At 40.4% G+C, this 16,663-nt stretch overlaps 1 protein-coding gene across 2 annotated transcripts in view; it reads left to right on the forward strand.

The window, feature by feature from the left end:
* Positions 1-16,663, forward strand: part of abcf1 (ATP-binding cassette, sub-family F (GCN20), member 1) — a 36,012-nt gene that overhangs the window by 11,056 nt on the left and 8,293 nt on the right. The window contains exons 4-12 of one of the 2 annotated variants that reach the window (XM_012853701.3): positions 1,302-1,425; positions 1,507-1,538; positions 1,616-1,714; positions 4,954-5,046; positions 5,124-5,222; positions 14,609-14,731; positions 14,963-15,063; positions 15,642-15,727; positions 15,808-15,947. In XM_012853701.3, the coding sequence (XP_012709155.2) occupies positions 1,302-1,425; positions 1,507-1,538; positions 1,616-1,714; positions 4,954-5,046; positions 5,124-5,222; positions 14,609-14,731; positions 14,963-15,063; positions 15,642-15,727; positions 15,808-15,947 (897 nt within the window). The remainder of the gene's footprint in view (positions 1-1,301; positions 1,426-1,506; positions 1,539-1,615; positions 1,715-4,953; positions 5,047-5,123; positions 5,223-14,608; positions 14,732-14,962; positions 15,064-15,641; positions 15,728-15,807; positions 15,948-16,663) is intronic. The other variant, XM_036145650.1, reaches the window with a different exon arrangement.

Raw genomic sequence — 16,663 nt, forward strand, 5'->3', positions numbered from 1 at the left:
GGGGTTGATTTTCCAGCGAGGCTCCCCCCAGAGGCCGAAAGTAAAAGTGCACTGTCGTAAGATGCTCAGCTGTTCTGGTTTCTCCGTCAAGCCAGGCGCGGTTGTTTTGAGCTTAGCAGACAGGCGAACGCAACGAAAAGTGGAAAAAAACGGCAGTACAAACAATGACTAACACAGTGAAGGTATGAACATCAGGTTTCCCGCAGCGCTATCTTGGCGAGGCCGCCGCACCCGCCGCCGCACCCGCCTCGGCAGTTTTATTATTATTATTATTTTTTTTTTTTATGTTGGCGAGACGCTACCGCCACCGCCTCGCCAAGCCGCAGCCGCCGCCGCAGTAGCGTCTCGCCAAAATTAAAAAAAATAAATAAATAAATAATAATAATAATAATAAAACTCGATATGCTTGCATGTTTATTTGACGTTAACACGCGGTTCTTTGTTGTTGCTTTCGCGCGTGCATATAGTGAATGGCAGGGCAAAAACACATGGAGTATTTCCCCCACAGACCCCCAGGGCGGTCGAGAAAACCTTTGTTCGACCTGAAATGACTCATTTAATCATCCAAAACGGTATGGAACACATTAATTAACTGAAAAATGTTGCATAGTATGCCTTTAAGGGAGACCAAGAGAGTGTAACTGTATGACCTCTAACCAACAGGCCATGAAAGAAAGTCTGAACCTTCAAGCCCTGGCAACTAAGCCACAGAAACACTAAGATTGTTAACCTAAAGAAAAGAGACAACTTTAACTTATGCTTCTGCAAAATGAAGGGTGCTTGCAGAATTTAAGGTCACGTGATTATAATTTTGTACTGTTGTTTAGATCAGGGGTTCCCAGAATTCCCCCAGAATTGCAGCGTCAGAGACTGGTGACCCCATTTTATCAAGCAATGGGGGGGGGGGGGGGGGGGGGGGGGGGACAAATGTTTTTATAAGAACTCATGGGAACCCCTGGTCTAGATACAGGGGGTGGGTCAACTTACCCCACTCTCCCCTACATGCTGTTTTTTTATTATATTTTCTTAAATCGGTTTCTGATGAAGCCAGAAATATGCTTTTGTTCTCCATTTGATTTCAATTTAAATGATAATAGTTTCTTCCTTTTTTCCTTTAGTGAAATATGTATTGGTTGTAAGGCTGGATGTTTAATTCTGAAAAGCCAACAGGCTTAAAGTCTAGTTTCTTAGTCCCTGTTGTAGTAGCAAGGCTTGGTGTCATGGCAACCCCTGATGTGTACTGTGTGAATATTCAGATGATCAGATTCTATCAGTGTCTGTTTGTAAACTGTTGTTTTTAGCCCCAGAAAAAAAAAGAGAGACGGAAAGGAAAAGGTGCAGATGCCGCTAAGAATGATGATGAGGATGTGATGCTGACTTTGAAAAATCTCTCGGTACAAGCAAGTGATGAGGAAGATGAAGCAGGTATGATGTTTTTGTCTGATTCCCAGGAGCTTATCAAAGTAGTCCATTGTAAACATTCATGAGCTTTACTTGTTTTCCCAGACATCATACCGAGCAAAAAGAACAGGAAAAAGGTTTGTGACAGGATAACTGCACCCAATGGCTGCTGTGATACATGTCAACATTAAAACGCCTCTGTGGTGTCTTCTAGACAGGGAACATCTTTGCTGCTCTCAGCCAAGATCAGAGCGACAACGAACAAGATCTGGATGATGATGATGATGATGATGATGATGAACCTGCAATAAAGGTACTAGTAACTGATGACATACCAGTTATTAAGTTTATGAACTTATCAGTGGGCATCAATTGCCTTCAAATGGTGACAAAAATATTAAGAGCAATACATCTTTTTTATTTCTCACCACTTATCAGTGGACATCTTAGATGGCTTCATATTTGGTTTGTGTCTTTTTTTTTTTCCTCAGTTACCATTCTTAAGACTCTATCACTGTTAAAAAAGTAATTAAAATGATCTTTGTCAATGCAAGGACATATACCCGTAAATCATTTTCTGTCTCCTCGTCTGATAAAGTATTTTTATGATTTCCCTCTGCAGTTCCTGGGCAGAGTGCTTACATTAATAAGCATGCACACATGCTTATTAATGTACATTTTCCTAGTCAAGTAAACCAATTAAACAAAACCTCAAAGGAGGTCATCATAGATGAGATGGTCCCCTCCGGTTAAGGAAAGCTTAGTCCACTAAGCTAACTGGACATTTGCTGTTAGAAAAGAGAAGAAAAGTACTGGTATCTATTTCTGCCTATTAAAATTAATGCTAGGGGTGGCCTCAGAATTATGTTATGATTATTTCCAAAATAATACTGGAAATGACATTAATAACTATACAGAAAAAATTACATTACAATTAATCTGAAAGAATAAATTACTTAACGCGGACTCAAATTACAAAACAAGCAAGGCTGGGTGGCTTAAGAAAGGTTGGCGCTTGGTAGGGCTGAACGATTTTGGAAATTAATCTAATTGCGATTTTTTTTTTCTTAATATTGCGATTTAATGCAATTTTTTTAATTTTATTTGTAGTTTAATTTATCACGTGTTTTAAAATGTATACAAACAACAACACGCCATGTGGATTAGTTGCTAAAAGACCCACAGCATCTAAACTCGGAGCAGTAATGATTGCGTTCTGCCTACAATATATTTCAACCAAAATTGCAATTTTGATTTTTCTCCGCATTAACCACAAGCAACAAAAATGGCCTCTAAATAAAGATGTTTGTAAACAAGGACTATTTTAAATATGAATTTTTAATGTTTCTATTGATCAGAATATTATTCAAGAGAACAGCTTTTAATTTATTTGGACATCAGTCCTTGTTGAACATAAAGTGCAAAGTCCAACCAACAAGCAAGTCTATGTATTAAACTGATTGACCTGTACTTAATGCTATGTATGATTATATAAACTCTAAAACAAGTAATAAAATTAAATTACCTCACTGCTGCAACTGCCTTCCCTTCCATATGGAGGAAAACCCACTTCAAACATTTTACTAACACCTAATGGACGTGTCTAATTCCCTGATTGTTACATAGCCAAAAATTGCAGACCTCTGTGATTTGGAAATTGCGTTTTTTCCAAATCACAGCGATTATATTGAAAATGCGATCAATTGTTCAGCCCTAGCGCTTGGACATGCTGATAATCTGGCCTTCGGGGTGTGGACCCACTGGTCGCAACAGAGCGAGAACTGCTGTGTGAGGTTGAGCAATACCAACGTTGTGGAGCTGTCATGGTTGACTCGTCTCTTCAATGTCACATAGGGGACTTGAGCTGCGTTCCATTTATCCTTGGAAGTATGAATATCCGACATCAGAGTAGGGAATGTCTACATTAGTAGATAAATGAGCAATGAACAACAGTGACGTGCGGTAGGGTTCATAGCTGGTGAGGCACTGACGTCATCAGTCAGATTTACAAATATATAAACTCTACAGAGTAGACTCGTTGCAAAGTGCTGAAGGAGACTGAGCCAAATCAATTCACCAAGAGACATGGAAAAATATTGACTAGAAGTGTGCATGGGCATTTGTAACACATTCACCCACGTAACCTACATTACGCACATTTCATTACAAAAACAAAACATGAATAATTATCACTGTCTTACCTCTACTTAGAAATGAAGTCCATGCAGCGCTCTTTCTGCACAAACATATCGGTCATTTTCCGGTCCTCTTTATCTTCTTCAGATTTAAAAGTGTCTCAGTCTCAATGGAGCTCACTGCCAGGGAGGAAAGCCTTCCTTGACCAGTCCTGTTCCAGCTGGATGTTTAGAGTCTTTTTAACTGCTTTACTTGTTTAGCATAACTCGCTAATAATACATCCATAACTTGCTGTTACTCTACAGTTTTAGGATCAGGAGCGGTGCGCCTTGAGCGCCCCCTGCCTAGAGGCCAAGGAACTGCCGCCTCACCTACAACCAGTTCTCTGCTGGTTATGATCGGCCAGCAGCACAAAAACATCTTACCTGCACACAGTTTGATGAGCAAAACACCATTCGTAATCCACATACGTTAAATTGTGGAGAATCAGTTCATAAGTGTTTGAACAACTGGATTTATGATCTAGAGACAGGAAGATGCATTCACAGAATGGAAGCCAGCGCAGTTAACATGGTCTTAGCGCAATCCCAGGGGAGGCCAAGCTTGCTGCGGCCTCACCGGCTTCACTATCAAGTGATACCAAGGATTTACGTGGAAAATAGTGAAAAGTCTGCGATTTTGAAGAGAATATGATCAAAATTGATTAAATTAGATGAATAATTAACTCTTTATTACAAATGACTGATTAAATAACAATTTGTATTATGTTATTATTATATATTTTCTTTCTTTCCATGATGGCAAGTGAGGCCTGGCCTGACAGCACGTCACTGATGAACAGTCGCCCCCTACTGTTGTTTAACATTTCATGTTTTGTTGAACAGTTCAGCACGGCTTAAACATGAAGCTAAAACGTGACTTTAAAAAGCATTTTCAGGTTTGCTCTATTTGTACGGTTAACAATGGCTTTGGTGTGAGTGTCCATGTTTTTTTCCTACTGTCAGACATGTGAGAAACTGGAACACAATAATCTGAGATGACATAATCTCCGATTTCCCTGTTTCGAGTTCTGAGGTAAATGGAATGCTGCCAGAGACTGTTCCTTAGGAGTGGTGTGAATAGTTGGTCTGAACTGCATTTCTTTATTCAAGGGGTGACACTTCTCAACTTCTATGGGATAACCCTCTCTAAGGTGATGGAAAAGAGGCTCTAAGGATCAGCTGACCTCGGTTTCAAGAGTAGCCATGTGACTTTTGTCCTGATCAGTGGCCTAGAACTTTACCGTTGCTGAGTTGGCCTCCGATGAGTCATAGTTGACCCGTATCATCATGTATAAATAGACGTTTATTAACTTTATGGAGCAAAATGCATTATACAGAACGTCTCTTTACATTTCACATATTTTTACTTCTACAGAAAGGAAAAGGAAAGGCAGCTAGGCAGCAACCAACTATGGAGGATAATAAGGATGAAGAGGAGGAAGACGGTGAAGAAAGTGACAATATGATGGTACGTTTGGCCCCCACAGCTCCTCTCTTACCTGCTTGTGTTCATTGTGTAATTGTTTCTTTTTCTGCTTTCACCAGCAAAGTGCTGAGGATGTAATTGCCCAACAGGCCAAAGAGGCAGCAGATGACCCGTTAGCTAATCTGAGCAAAAAGGAGAAAAAGAAGATAAAAAAACAGGTAGCTATCATAAAACACTTTTTATGAAACTTTTTATCCAATTCCATTTTCTTGGTCGTCTCCAAGTTGTTTCAGTACTAGTGTATGGAACTTGGCCGGTACTCCCTAGAACACGAGATGCTGTATCTCAATGGGACCAGCCTGGCTAAATAAAGGCATTATTGGTGTTATTATTAGTTATTTTCTGATCTGGAACAGCCACTCTTTGTGCTTGCTGGCTGTTGAAGCTGCGCAGCGCGAATACCCAATGTCCAATCTAATACTAACTTCACCGCAGTCTCACAGTAAACCCTTCCCAGCTGCCTCAAGATACTAACGGCAGGACAATTGGTTGCTTCCAGGTAAAGTTACCAACAATACATATAAAGTTAGTAGGTTTGTTTCTAGCTGCTTTTTTGAAAGAAAAAAGTCACTATAGGGTTTGAATAGTGCAACAGTGCTCTCTATGGAGGCACAAGATGGAGGGAGCTGTTTTTATCAGCAGAGCTGCCGACGTCACTAAAACAGAATTACGTCAGGTCGACCAAAAGCAATGTTCATTCAAAATTCACTACAAGACCACCATTTAACCCTAGGAGGGCACCACACTGACCATTTTAGACACAAAAGCAGGACTTCAACAAATATGCAAACATTTTTTTAAAATAATGACCAGGATATGTAGAAAGTACTATAAGAACACATGTTGACAGTTTATTGGCTAAAAAAGTTGATTTGGGGGTGAGTTACCCTTTAAAAGGCTTCTGGTGTTGCATGTCTCTGATGTTTCTCCGAGCGTCTTCTCTCACAAGGTGGTGGGGTTTAGGTGCTTTATGGATAGAAAATAGCCAGCACTGCAGTTGGTTTTAGCTTGCGAGGTTAACGTTCACCTGTTGTCATCAATTTTGTTGGTACAAATAACTCAGTCTTCAGAAGAGTGAGATTCACCTCACTTTTTCTGATGTTCTTTTGCTTTGAAATTACAGCAAACAGCGACACCATGTGGCATTGTCTAAAATTACACCAGTAAAACATAATATATTAAAAAACAACTTACGTAATGTTAAAGCTATAGTTGGTAATCCTATTCAGATACACTTTTTGTAAATTGTCCTTACATCCTAAAAGTAGTTGATACATGATATATTCACAAAAAGGAGGTGAAAAACAATCATTCTCTGTGGGAGCTGCAGGCCTGTAAAGACTATAATTAATCCTTGTCATTTTGTTTGTGCTCTCACCCGTAGACGTTATATACTAACCTCCCTCTGTCCCTCAAATTCTGGGAGAATCCCCATATCTATTGCTTGTCTCACGTGCCAATCATTCTGACATGCTCACTTAACGCCAGTGTCTGTGCTCTTTCCTTCCGAGTTTCTGCTTGCTGGCTGCACATGCACACTTCTAGTCTTTATGAATCCGGTTAGCCTAGCGGCTAGATTAGCGCTTAGCCATTCATTGTAGCTCCGCTGCCCTCGCTATATACTTTGAACAAGGCTGAGAGTCACAAGAAGCACGTTCATGTTTATGAAAAGAAGAGGAAGGCCTCAGTAGAAAGCAATAAGACCAGAGTGGAATTGGGAGATTCTTTTTACACGAACCCCCAGAAGAGCAGAAGAGCAAGGGAAGATGGTCTTGCGCATTCACAGTTATTCAAAAAGGGACTTGGGGAAACTTTCAGAAAAATCGTCCACTCTAGCTTTAACCTTCCTTTGTTAACTCTGTAAGTTCCAGTCCAGTAGGACCTAACCGTGTCATCAACCCAGCATGCATTGCGCAGGTGAAAAAATGCTGATGCGTGAAAAAATAACAAAGAATATACAATTTTTAAAATAATTTAGTTTTTACATATCACAAACAGCAATTTTTAAGTTAATAGGAAAATTACAACATATTTGGACGAACATGTTAAACTAGTCATGGCTCTCTTTAAGACTTCTAATGAACCAAGAGGTTTTTTGTGCTTATAAAAGGCTTAAAACAACAACATATTTTTTTAAGTAAAGGCGTTTACTTATCTTAAACAGGTGGCAGCAAACAGATTCTGCTTAGTATAAACTAATATAATTTAATTAAAACCTTGAAAAAGTCCTAGAATTTGATGTGCAAATACCCCATTTCTACTACCCCTTTTTAACCGAGCCAAGACCAGTTCGAGCTCGGTAACTGAGATAACTATCGAGTGTAAATGGAACGCAAACTGAACTGAACCGAGCCAGACACAACCGGACCGCGCTAAATCTAGACCAACTCTCGATTTGGATGTTCCTGCTGTACTACCTCGCTACCAGAGCCGATATCTACCCAGAAAACTGTGGAACTATTCATGTGAATCTGCAGTTGCAACAGCGTTTTCGTGTCGGCACATATGTGTGCCGAATAAATGCAGGCATAATGTTTTTTTTTTTCTGAACTGAAGAGCAGAATTTGGCTGTGCTAAGAAGTGACACTAAAACAAAGCAGAGAAAACAGCATTTTCAGCCACAAAAAGCCCCTCCCCCTACACAAAACTAAATGACTCACCAGAGCCAACATCCGGCTGAGCACACTTGTCATCATTGGTACGAAGAAAAGGAGGTTGAAGAGAAATCCAGCTACCCGTCACAGTCAACCAACCCCAACTACCAGAGAAGTTCTCCTGGCAGCAGACAGGCCATCGCACACAGCGACCGGGTCGATGTGGTTGTCTGGTGAGAGCGCTTTCCCAGTAGGTTTGCTTTTTACACTGTATTACAGTACAACTGGTACACTGGATTGTTTTGTCAAAACAACTTTAAGGTGATTTGTATGTTTTTCTACCAAATTTTGATGTTAAATGGCTTGTACTTGTATAGCGCTTTAACTAGTCTTGACGACCTCCAAAGCGCTTCACACTACAGTTCAGTCATTCACCCATTCACACACACATTCACACCCTGACTGTGGTGAGCTATGTTAGTAGCTACAGCTGCCCTGGGGCAGGCTGACAGCGGCGAGGCTGCCATGCACCGGCGCCACCGGCCCCTCTGACCACCGCCAGCAGGCAATGCGGGTGAAGTGTCTTGCCCAAGAACACAACGACAGAGACAGTCAGAGCAGGGGATCGAACCGGCAACCTCGACAAAACCTCGACAAACGGTTGACGATTTATTATTTTTTTCCGCTGAGTTTTGCGGGGTTTTTTTTCTTGTATCGGCATTGGTCGATATGTACATGCATTGGCCAATCCATTGGAACATTTAGCAGCCATGCCTTAACGCCACGTGAAGCACATACATTGCTGCTTCCTCCCTGGCAGAGAGCGGCTGGTAATGTAAGACTGGTTGTAAACCAGAGTAATTTCTTAACTTTTATTGTATTTTTAACGGTCTAATTTACCTGTATTTGCCCTTTGAATGTCTTCATCTGTCACTGGAGGACACAGTGCCTATATCACTCATCCGAGCGGTGCAGAATTTTTTTACTTTCACTTTCACTCATGAAACTTGCCTGTCAAAATGTCAATATAAAACTCCTTTCCCACTGTCTAAAAGCTGACTATCTCCAGCTGGCCAGCTGCCACCGCGTTGCTATGGAGAATAATACATGTGCATGAAAACAATACCAACCACTACTCATACAGCATCTAGGTTTACAGAAAATGTCCATATGCAGCGGTGGGGGGATTTTTCTCCACTGAACAAGAAGTTTGATTTCTCACTGTGACAGGTTCGTTAATTCTCGTTTAAGAGTTGTAACGCAGAGTTTTTTCTGTGCGACTCGTTGAAGCTCATTGGCGACAGCTGGGCTGTGTGCGGGTAGTTGCATGCGTGCGTCCATCTCTCTGTTTCCGTCGTAGACGGTTCTTTTGCTTTTTTTGTGTCCTGTCTGGCAGTGTGGTAATAATGCCAAAAAGAGCCCAACAGATTTTACTTTCACTTTCGCCATAGTGCTCTGCTTGATTTATATATATGCAAGAAGCTTTATTAGAATATATGCTGGGACTATTTTATGTTTAATGGACACAGAAATGGGAAGGTAAAAGAGAGAAAAAAAGGAGGGAAACACATAAGACCAAATGCAAAAAGGGAGAAAAGGTGAAAGAGAAAGAGGAGAGGAAAAGGAGAGAGTAATCTAGCATCCTCCAATACTGGACCTGCGTGTGTTAAACGGATGTTTATGCAAGCATACATTCAGGATGCTAATACATAAAACACTGTGCCGCTCTATCCGTCTGGGAGATTGGTTTGTAACCATCAAAATCACAGACGCATACTTTTACATCTCCATTTACCCCTCACATCAAAAGTTTCTCAAGTTTACTTATCAAGGCGCAGCCTACGAGTTTAAAACCATCCCGTTCGGGCTGTCATTTGCCCCAAGGGTGTTCAGCAAGTGTGTGGAGGTGGCGCTGTCTGAGGACTAGTGGAGTCAGAATATTTTCGTCCATACACGACGACACACACTGGATTGTGAAGGCTATATCTCTGGCATATAGGTGTGCCGGCTCAGAGCCCCCTAAAGGGGTGAGGGCCCATTCTAACAGGATCATGGCCACCTCTTGGGCTTTGTTCTGCCGTGTGTCTGTACTTCAGCCAGTTGGGCTACACCGCACACATTTGTGAGGTTTTACAGGCTGGATTTGAACCAGCCATCGCTAGTGCACACAGTGCCTGGTGTAGGGACGTCAGGGTAAACCTGAGGCCTGGATTGGGATTCCTATCATGCAAGGCTTTGGGGTCAGCATGCAATCTGGGAGTGGGCCACATCTTCCATAGTGAAGTGGGGAGTGGGAGAGACTGCCACTCTGGCTCCCTGAGCAAGACCCTTAACCCCAGATTGCTCCCCGGGCACCGCACAGTGGCAGCCCACTGCTCCCCAAGGGGATGGGTTAAGATGCAGAAGTGAATTTCTCCATTGTGAGATGAATAAAGTTCAGTTCATTATGTTCATATTATTAGGGTTCCAAGCCCACAGCACAGGCGAACGGCTATGCTGTTCGTCTGCACAGAGAACCCTATTGTTTTTCGTCTGTTTTAAAATTATTTATTATTATTATTATTATTATTATTAATAATAATAATAATAATAATAATAATAATAATAATAATATTGTTATTATTATTATTATTATTATTATTCTCCGCTAAAACGCGTTGTGCGGCCCAAGTGGACTTGTAACAAACAGTAATCAGGTATCCAAGTACAGAATGCGCACCGCTACTCAAACCCAGAAATTCAGACCCCTCAACAACTAGGGGGTGCTATAACAAAGGACAATGCGTTTCGGCCTATAACCACCAAACTACTTGTCCCACACTCAAAAACTTGACATCACTTTGTTTATTGGATGATTCTGCAAAATAAAGGGAATTGGCACACCTTTCGTTTCCCAGCTAGTTTTCGCACTACATGGCTACAAAGGTTAAACCTTTCTTGTTAAACTCCTCCTACATTTTTGTGCAATCTGCGCAAAACTCCATATATAACCGTGTCATGGACAAATAAAAAAGTTAACACTGCAGATTTTTTAATTTTGACTTTTTCGAAAAATAACGCTAAAATACGTGATTGTTAGCTAGCTCTAAATGTAATTGCTGATTATTCTAAAACCATAACAGATTTTAACATGTCCTTCATAACCCATAGTCCAAATAAGATTTTGCACACCTGACCCGCGTTTGAGGATTGTCCATCTCTAGGGGGCGCTGTGATGTCAAGAAATCTACTACGCAAGAATGGCTGATCGGATTTTTACAAAACCTTCTTCCTTCCCTTCCAGTCATAGCCCTGAACTAAAGTATTAAATATGGTAATGATTCAAACAAGTGGGCGGGGCCTATTTCCAAAAGTGTGAAAAAACCTGGAGAATAATAAATACAATAAAGAAAACAATAAAAAATGCTTTAAAATCAATTTTTTGAGCTCAGATTTTCAGGATGTATTCCTTGAATAAGGTGTAACAATTCTCTCACTGCATGTATTGAGGTTTTTGAAAGTTGCACACTCTGTTTTGTTAAAGGTTTGTAAGATGGAGAAATCAATGTATTTTCCACAAATATTGTTCTAGGCCAATGGAAATGTGGACATTTGTTGATCATATGGAGTCTAAACATGGATTTCAGTTTGGTAAAAATCCAGGTGATTTTGAACTATTTGCAATTAATTGAAATTTACATGTAAAAGACTATAAAGTTAATTTTTTTTTCTAAAACCATTTTATCAATGACTATGAATATAATCAAGTGCTTAGAGAAGACATTCTTGGAGATCCGTTAATATTTTCAGAATTTTAGAGCAAATCGTTGATTTTTAATGAATATTTTCCATATTATGTACCAACATATCAAAAAAATAATTTTCAGAAAATGTTGGCTGACACCTGCTGGTGAAACAAATGTAATACAATTGGTTGCCGCATGCGGCGGGTGCACACTGCACCGTCAACCAAAGGATTCCGGAAAGGTAGAAATTAGTGCTGTCAGTTAAACGCGTTATTAACGGCGTTAACGTAAACGTAAACCCATTTTAACGCCGACAATTTTTTTGTCGCCGTTAATCGCGCGTCAAAACACACACACCGTTCCCTAATGTTTTTCCCCCCGGCGCTCTCTCCGGACTGTGTTTCTTTTACCCTCGGCGCTTTCCGTAGTTTCAAGAGTGCTAGAAAACTGTAGCAAAACAGACCAGCGCTGCGCTCACTGTTGCCAACAGTGAGCGCGGAGTTTCTTTTACCCTCGGACACATGCGACTTTGGGCTTCTTTTTTCTAAAAGGGCTTCTTTTGCCCAACAAAACCAGGGTTGCGGTTTTGTTGGGCAGGTTTCTGAAAGTGAAATCGCTTATTTGTGCTCAAAAATAAGTCACGACATAGGGGTTATTATGAGACCTGCCTGCACTACATTTGAGTGTATCCAGCTGAAATATCCCTCCGCCATAGGAGCCGTCGGTAGTAAAGGCAGACAGAGCAACTCTGCCCGTATTTTCTGCAGTTTACGGTGCAATAACCGGTGATAACTGCTGAAAGTAGATTACATGGTGCAGATCACCATTTTGAGCAGACATTGGTTCTGAAGATGAGTTTTTACACGTTGATAACATTGCAGAAATCCAACCCATAAACCGTACTTTAATGCTTATTAATTTGTTTTCCCTGTATTTGACAAACCAAGGATGAATTACGTTGCCAAACGAAGGACCTGGAGTTACTAAACAGTTGCTAAACAGTCTCATTCAGGGTATTAAGCTCCTGCCCAGTTACAAGCAAAGTGTAAGACTGGAATGACCTGGAGATTTAAAACCTTTTTCCAGGCTTAAACTCTATGAATATGGATATAAACAGCAAGCAAAAATATTCAAAGAAATTATTGTTGTTGGTGTGAAAGCTCAGAATTAGATGAGAGAGAGAGAGAGAGAGAGAGAGGAACAAAACTTATGACTTTATTGAAATGTACAATTTTTATTAATTTATATGTTTATGCATAATACCATGTCTATCTTTGTTTAAGAGGAAAAAAAATATATCGGCATGAAAACAGGTATTTATTTGTTTACACACTGTGTAAACATCAGGGCATCATGATTAGTCATTTAGCCATTATAGTCCAGAGTTTAACATTTGGCACCAGGATGTTTTCATTCCAATTCTGAAAAGTGCTTGAAAAATAACAAAATAAAAATATTTTTTGTACAAGCATGTATTTTATTAGTGTCATTTATTGCAACATTGCATATTAAAATGCCCAAACAGGCTATTACACTTTCAGAAATAAAAGGACAAAACATGCAATTAATTTGCAATTAATCTCGAGTTAACTATCAACATTATGCAATTAATCGCGATTAAAATTTTTAATCGTTTGACAGCACTAGTAGAAATACAATGGATCCTATTCTGGTATTGGAACATGAAATTAGAAAGGCACAAGTTAATAAAGACAATGTGGTAGATATCTTTTTTGGCAGTTTGTCTGGAATCAAGCTGCTGCCGCTTTGCATTCTCAGACGGTCAGTCTGAAGAACGCATGCACGGCTCCTATCTTCGCACTCTGTGCTCCATTAACCAGCCTTGGAAACCGTGACGTCAGACCACTGTTGTGAATTCGTATTCTCAAAGAAAAAATCTGTATTCTCAAGCAGCCGCTGCTGTTTGTGTTCATCCATCTATCCATCCATTTTCCAAACCGCTTAATCCCTCATGGGGTGCGGGCGTTGCTGGTGCCTATCTCCAGCGTTCACTGGGCGAGAGGCGGGGTACACCTGGACAGGGAGAACATGCAGAAAGACCCAGGGGTGTACTCTAACCCAGGAACTTCTTGCTGCAAGGCAACAGCGCTACCCACTGTGCCACTGTGCAGCCGCTGTTTGTGTTCATAAAGAGTAAAGCACAAATTTAAACTTGAAATTTGTATTTATTAGTTATTGAAGTTGAAACTATTTAAACTGTATTTTGTATCTTTTGAATGCGATTTAAATTATTATGAGTTTACAAATGTTTGTTATGCACAACTTCTGACTAATATGGACACAACTATCCTTTTGTGTACAAGTCTATTTAGGAAGTGATCTTACCCCATACATCAGCTTCAAAAATCGGGCCAAAAAAATCGGCTCCAGGTATCATATATCGTATACATGTATATATTTGCCTGATGTCAGAATAACCTGTATCGGCCTTAAAATAACTTGTATCGGTTAACCTCTACTGCAGACATTTTGAAACTGGCCATGTTTTTGAAAGCTAAAACATTTTTTATGAGATCCAATTTTTGCTAGGAAAGTTTGACATTCTTCTTTGTTTGCTGTTGAACAAAATGTAAAAAGTTATACACGTATGTTATACTATCAGTATTAACAATTAAAATATGTATAGATACATTTTCTATGCAACAGCTACAGTTCTACCCACCAATTTTATCGTAACGTAAGCCTATAGAGGACAGTCACTAAAAGTGTGATTTTTATTTATTTATTTCTTTTTGTACCTACTGTTACACGCCTAAATAATACCAGAGGGTACATTCTTGCCTTAATTTGGTAAACTAAGAAACTTTTGAACTAGGTTGGTAGGTTAATGGAAATGTTGGTCAGCTGTTTCTCCAGTGCAGAGGTTATCAAATAGTGGGGTGTGCCCAGCTAGGGGGGTGTTAAGGCATGATGGGGCGAAAACATTTTTCATTCTTCAAAGGGGGAGTGTAACAGAAGATATTTGAGAACTACTGCACTAGAAGCATTGCTGCCAGCTTAGCAGTTAGAACCCAGTGAGGCTCTACATTCAGGCTGAAGGAAAATAGCTGACTAAGGAATCACCCATATCATAGAACAGCCAGAGATGCTGCTCCTGCCACAGGTGGTGTTTGATCTCCTGACACAGGAAGGAAGATACTGTTTCATTAGCATTGGGATTAGATAAAGACCTCTTGGTAATGTGTTGTCATATTTCTTCTACAGATGGAATACGAGCGTCAGGTGGCAAGTGTTCGAGCTCAAAACGCTTTGGAAGGAGATTTCTCTGTATCTCAGGCTGAGATGTCCTCCAGGCAGGCGATGCTAGAGAATGCATCAGACATTAAGGTAATATATTTACCTCAGCAACATGTTAACCTCATTTTCCCTTGCAGTTTGTAGATGGACGCAAGTTAAGACATTTATGTAAATCAAATCTATGTAGGGCAATGTAGATTTTTCCTAAAATTCCTAAAAACAAAACAAAAAAAAACAGTTATTTCTCCACAAGAGAAGGTAAAGATTATCTGTACACTGGCAGCAGTCCTGAGCTTTTGTTGAAGGTTTCTGTGTTTTCAGCTGGAGAAGTTCAGCATATCCGCTCATGGCAAGGAGCTGTTTGTCAATGCAGACCTTTTGATTGTGGCAGGAAGACGGTATGGTTTGGTTGGACCAAATGGGTAAATACCTTTCTTCTATTTGATGTTAAAATTGAGCTGTGTAAAAGTAAGATCATTAGAATAGAATACAAATATCCTTTTATTTTCAATGGGTTTGGAAGAAAATCCTTTTTTGTTTTTTTGCTGCTAGGAATAAAATAAAAACATTTTCTTGACTAACAAAATACATTCAACCCAAAAAGTCAGGAAAATGTACTACTTTCCAAATGTCTAAGACCCTTTTTTTGTGCATACAGTGATTTGTTCTTTTCTTCTTTGTTTCATTAAATATTGCATGTTTAATTTATTGCTGGGTAAACAGAAGAGCATTTATTCCCAAATGATTTAGTATTTTTAAGTGTAAAATAAAACGAAGGCCCGCTGAGTACTTTCAGCTTGGTGATTTTGGCCCAGGGTGCAGAAGGCTTGGAGCCACTGCTCTGAGGTTGTGTTTAAAGCTGAAGATATCCCTGTGGTGTCAAAGACTGATGCAGGTTTTCATGTGGTAACCTGGAGCTAGGCTTCAGGGGGGTTTAAATGCAGTCAGTTGTTCACTTGATTTTCCTAGTATCTTATTCAGGACCTTTTTTGTCTTTTAGCAAAGGAAAGACCACATTATTGAAACACATAGCAAACCGAGCTCTCAGTATTCCCCCCAACATTGATGTATTGCTGTGTGAACAGGGTAAGTGAACTGTCCCCGCGTGTCTTGGATCATTCTCTCCTGTCCCGACGCATCCCGCTGACTCGGTGTGTTTTTGTTAGAGGTGGTAGCCGATGACACTCCAGCAGTGCAAGCTGTGCTGAAGGCTGACACCCGCAGGTTGAAGCTCTTGGAGGAGGAGAAGATGCTCCAGGCTCGTCTGGAGAAAGGAGAAGACAGTGTGGCGCAGAGGCTGGACAAGGTGACTGTTTTCTGCTAGAAGACCTTTGCATACATTCAGAAATGTTGCTATTTCTATTTAACTGTTTTTTTTCACACCAGTAAATCATAAATCTTTGGAAATCCAAAATGAGCTCTTTTGAAATTTAGCTTGAAATGAGTAGAATGCCCTCTGATAACTTAGATAGCCATCAGATGTTCGTCGTGGACAGCACAGTACAATGATGGTAAGCACTGTGGCCTCATGCCAAAAAGGAAGGAAGCAGCCATGTTTCCACTGAGAACCTGAACTTTTCCCTCAGAACTCTTTCTTTTTCTTTTTCTTTCTTTGTGGACGTTTTAACCGTGTAGTCCAGACCAGTACCTTGCATGTAAAATAAGTCCACTTATCATAAGCTGATAGGTGACTCCTCCCACCGCAGCAGCGTAGGCAGTTGTCCTGTTCAACCATTGAAGAGATTGTGATTTTCACCAGTAAAACTAACCACCGTTTCTGTCACAGTGACCACGCCTTAGTTGTCATGAAGAAGGTCTGAGGGATTTGGGTTTTATACTAGGGTGACCAAACGTCCGTATTTCACGTCCTGTCCCGGGCGTCCCGGGTTTTTTTAGAAAGTGAGGAAATGTCCTGTTTTTTTTAATTACCTTCATTGGACCATTAAATTGACAGGCACTAGGGCACTGCGCACGGCGCTGCGTGTGACCTAATCCCTGAGCCGCGTCAGTGCGGGCAGCCCT

The sequence above is a fragment of the Fundulus heteroclitus genome, chromosome 13, assembly GCF_011125445.2.
Source record: "Fundulus heteroclitus isolate FHET01 chromosome 13, MU-UCD_Fhet_4.1, whole genome shotgun sequence".
Lineage (NCBI taxonomy): Eukaryota > Metazoa > Chordata > Actinopteri > Cyprinodontiformes > Fundulidae > Fundulus > Fundulus heteroclitus.